The 4,108-nt window shown below is 50.7% G+C and overlaps 1 protein-coding gene across 1 annotated transcript; it reads left to right on the top strand.

Annotated features, from left to right (window-relative positions):
* Window positions 1–2,918: 2,918 nt before the first annotated feature.
* Window positions 2,919–3,912, top strand: LOC100898811 (uncharacterized; the record flags this gene model as incomplete). The annotated part of the gene is made up of 1 exon (XM_003737312.1): window positions 2,919–3,912. A coding segment is annotated over exon 1 (994 nt), but the record flags the coding sequence as incomplete, so codon positions are not given.
* Window positions 3,913–4,108: the final 196 nt, after the last annotated feature.

The raw sequence follows: 4,108 nt of genomic DNA, 5'->3' as shown, positions 1-4,108 counted from the left end.
GGTCAGATCATCATCGAGCGCGAAGCCTGACTGGTTCATCTCATAAACGATCTTCTTGTAGTTTAGGAGATTCTCTGACACAGTCGATCCGGGCTGGTATCTGTAGCGCAGGAATTTGGCGACGGACAGGTTCTTCTTGGTGCCGTCTGATTGTTGGAATCTGATCCGGATTCTTCTCCAAATCTCCTGGGCTCCAATGTCCTCTGCGTTGTCCAAGAACAACGTCACAGCCAGGTCGGGGTGGATCGAGTTGATCAGGATGTATCGTGCGGCTCGATTTCCGATGGTGAATTCCTGTTTCTGTTTCTTGCCTTCCTTCGTCTTTGCTTTCTCTGGATCCGGAGGGTTGAGGCGTCCTCGGGTGACATCCCAGGCAAACGGTTCGCCGTCGAGGACCGATTGGATGATGGTCTTCCAGGCGATGTAGTTCTTCCCATCAGCAGCCAGGATAATGCTGCTAACCACTCTGGGTCGTGGACCGCATGAGGTTGGTTCGTCTTTGTCGCATACCGGGGTGTTTCCGCCGTCGTCGTCCTCGCCAACTTGGACGTAGCCGTAGAGGGGGTTTTCTCTCGAAGTCGAAGGATTGGACATTGTGGATGGACACTTCACTTCGGTTCACGGTATCACTTATCTTCCTGAGCAACTCGTGCTGAGAGATATATACGGTGAAGAGATATACGTATCTCGTTGATACCTCGGCTAGAATGATCACACGGAATGCTAGAGTCAGTCTTGGGCTCCCCCTTTGCTGGCTGAGGTTTATTGTCCTTATATATAGCGAGTCATAGGAAAGGGTTGAACACAGAAGAGCATCCGAATATGGGTCACGCTGAAAACACTGTGAACGGGTTAAGTGGTGACCGGTCAGTGACCGTTACAGACTGAGGTCTTCAGTATCTAGAGCGGAAGGTGAAACGGACAATATTCATCACTTTTATATAGTCGACGCCTGATTTGTTGGATTCGGATTGGAAATTATTCCCCGTTTATAAACCAAATGTATACTTTCGCCCCTCCACGAGCCATGGAAAATAGATTTTAGGATCGTAGATCCTTCCTTGCAATCCTTTTTCGAGATCATTTGTCCGGACTGGGAGGAGCTACATGTCTAAGGATTGCCCACGCTTCTCTTCAGACAACGAAAAGCAATGCATCGTTGGCATTCAGCCGTGGGGGCGCGAAGCGCCCTCACGGCTTGTATATACATATAGTGGAGGGCGCTGGCATCGCTTCAGTACATATAACGACGGAGTCATCTTGAGAGGGCACAGAGTCGTCGTCCCGAAATCCTGCCGTCAGAGGATACTCAAGAAACTTCACGAGGGCCGTTACGGCTCTGAGAAAATGAAAAGCCTAGCTCGACGATACGTCTGGTGGCACGGCATAGACCAAGATATCGCCTTGTCATGCACGGCGTGCCTGACGCACGCTCGGAACCCTCCGAAAGAAGTGATTCACGATATGGAACCACCGATGACCCCCTTCCAAAGGGTTCGTCCGCTGTCGCAGTCCACGGTTTCGCGAGCTCGGTTGAAGCATAAGCTTATGGCGGAGACGAAATATCCATTGATGTCGCTGAATCGACAGTGGAAGACAACTTTGGCGACTCCCTGACTCGAAAGAAATTCATTGAAATCGGAGGCAAGGAAACGGAGGGCTCGGGTTTCGGTTCCTTTTGCCCACACTTTCATTAGCTCGCGGAAGCGATCCGATCTGCGTGCAATCAACAACGTCTGGCGCAGGTAAGCCAAGAGGTCTCGATACTCGTGTTAAATGTGGAGGAACGACCCTTCTTTTAGGTACTGGAGAACCATTTGAGGCGCATCGCCCTCGACCCGGGGTCTATGGTACGCGGACAAGTCTCGCATAAAATCTAGATATTCCTCGCGTGCCGAATAAATATGTTCCAAGACGTCAGCGGGTTGGGCCAGCTCCCCATTCTGTACATTGACCTCATCTTTCTCTTTGTCGTGAGCCTCTACACCGTTCGTGACCAGTCTCCGCTCATCGCTGAACCAGTCAGCTCGACACTCCTCTCCTTTTACCGTGCGGTTGCTGAAGCAAAATCCCGGGACGTATCGGTATGTCATAACGAAAAGAGGCCTCTGGGACTCGTAAGTTGCGATTTGAGAGAAGGGTATAAATAATTCGTCTTCATTGAGTTGAGCTGTTCCGATGAAGGGGCCGATGTAATCTTTACGGGTCTCACACCTTCTCACGCTTCCGCCCATGAACACGGCGACTGTAAACCTCATGTGTAGAGCGCGTCACTTCATGCTTTTCGCATATTTAGCATGAAAATGCCTATTCCTGGACTTTTCTCATAAGAAAGCATATTCAAGGACTCGGGGCATATCGTAGCATATTATGCTGCCTAAGCGCCCTCTACACCCAAGAACAGAACTTCCTTCGAACCATGGTGTCCCAACAGACATTCTCACAGATCGAAGCTCGAGAAAAATCGAGCGACGTGCACGTTAGAGCGATTCGGAAATCATTCGAATCCGCATGTCTACCGATCGGCGTCGTTCTGCCGCAAGTGGCTCGCGGATTCAGAAACGAGATTATCTCAATCGTCGATCAGAAGTCAGTGTCGATTGGAAATCAGCCCGGAAGTTCCCCCTTTGACGATTCCTCCGCCCCGAGCACGCGGTGAGTTCTACCTAGGAGTCTCCTGGCTCCCTGAATGGATTCCCCAACTCCGAGAATTGAGCTGACAATGGAGAACAGCATGCAGAAGACAATCCCCCTATCTAATCCGTTGTTAACGCACTTCCAGTCGGGGACTATCATTTGTGCAATACCGATCCGTTGAAAATCTGATCGAAGTCACGTTCTCATCGAGGGAAGACTCGGAGCGAAGGTTTGCAGAGCTGTGGTGTTTCGATCTCCGCTCCGATTCAGACGTGTTCACGATGCCGAAGACGCCTCCCTCAAGACAAATGCACTATGTGACTCTTCTCGGCCAGGATGTGCTGTCGTTCGATGGGAACGTACTCCTGTGTAAGGTGTGCGAGAAGGTGGTCTCTTCGGACAAGAAGTCTTTGGTTAAGCAGCACATCGAAGGAGCTAATCACAAGGCGCTTTGCGAGAAGAAGAAAGAGTCTGGGTCTACGAACGTCGTCCAAATGAAGTCGTTCCTCGGAGCCACCGGGAAACAGAGTCAATTTCACGTCGATCTCTGCGATGCACTTTTATCTGCTGACATACCGCTGCGGAAACTGGACAATGAAAAGCTCAGTGCTTTCTTGGGAAAATACTGCAAGCAACACGTCCCTTCATCAATCACGTTACGCTTGCACTATATCAAGAGCATATACGAGGGGAAAATGGAATACATAAGGAGTTTCGTTGGAAGCAAATCTATATGGATCTCCATCGATGAGACAACAGACCCTCTCGGAACATTCGTTGCGCATAGTATCATCGGAACTTTGGAAACTTCCGGGTCCAGGAGTTTCCTACTCCACGCAGACAATCTGGAGAAAACCAATAACTCGACCATCGCCCAAAGCTTCATGAATGCTCTCAATGTACTTTGGCCAAACGGAGTCCATCACGAAAGGGTTCTCCTATTCGTGACGGATGCTGCGCCGTATATGAGGAAGGCTGCGAATGCCCTACAGGTGCTTTTTCCCCGCATGAAGCATGTAACTTGTGCGGCGCATGCACTGCATCGAGTAGCGGAGGAAGCCAGATTGCTGTTCCCCGAAGTTGACAAGCTGGTGTCAAACGGGAAAAAGATATTCTTGAAATCTGCGGCGCGGGTCACCATGTTCCGAGAACTTGCGCCGGGTACGCCCCTTCCACCCCAGCCGGTCATAACCCGGTGGGGGACGTGGGTCGCTGCCGCACTCTACTACGCTGAGCACCTGGATACGTTCGCGAACGTGGTTGATTCTTTCGATCGTAAGCAGGCCGCAAGCATCCTAATTGTTCAGGATTTGTTGCGGTCGCCGAACCTGAGAGAAAACCTTTCTTACATCCATGCGCACTTGGACTTTTTGCCAAGCAGCATCACGAATCTCGAAGCGAGCTCCTGCCCGCTCGTTGATAGCATCGCTCATTTCTACAAAACCATCGATGAGCTCAAGGGGATGCCGGG

The sequence above is a fragment of the Galendromus occidentalis genome, unplaced genomic scaffold, assembly GCF_000255335.2.
Source record: "Galendromus occidentalis unplaced genomic scaffold, Mocc_1.1 scf7180000075449, whole genome shotgun sequence".
Classification (NCBI taxonomy): domain Eukaryota; kingdom Metazoa; phylum Arthropoda; class Arachnida; order Mesostigmata; family Phytoseiidae; genus Galendromus; species Galendromus occidentalis.
The sequence above is the reverse complement of the archived record's forward strand: the minus strand, read 5'-3'. Positions and strand labels throughout refer to the sequence as shown.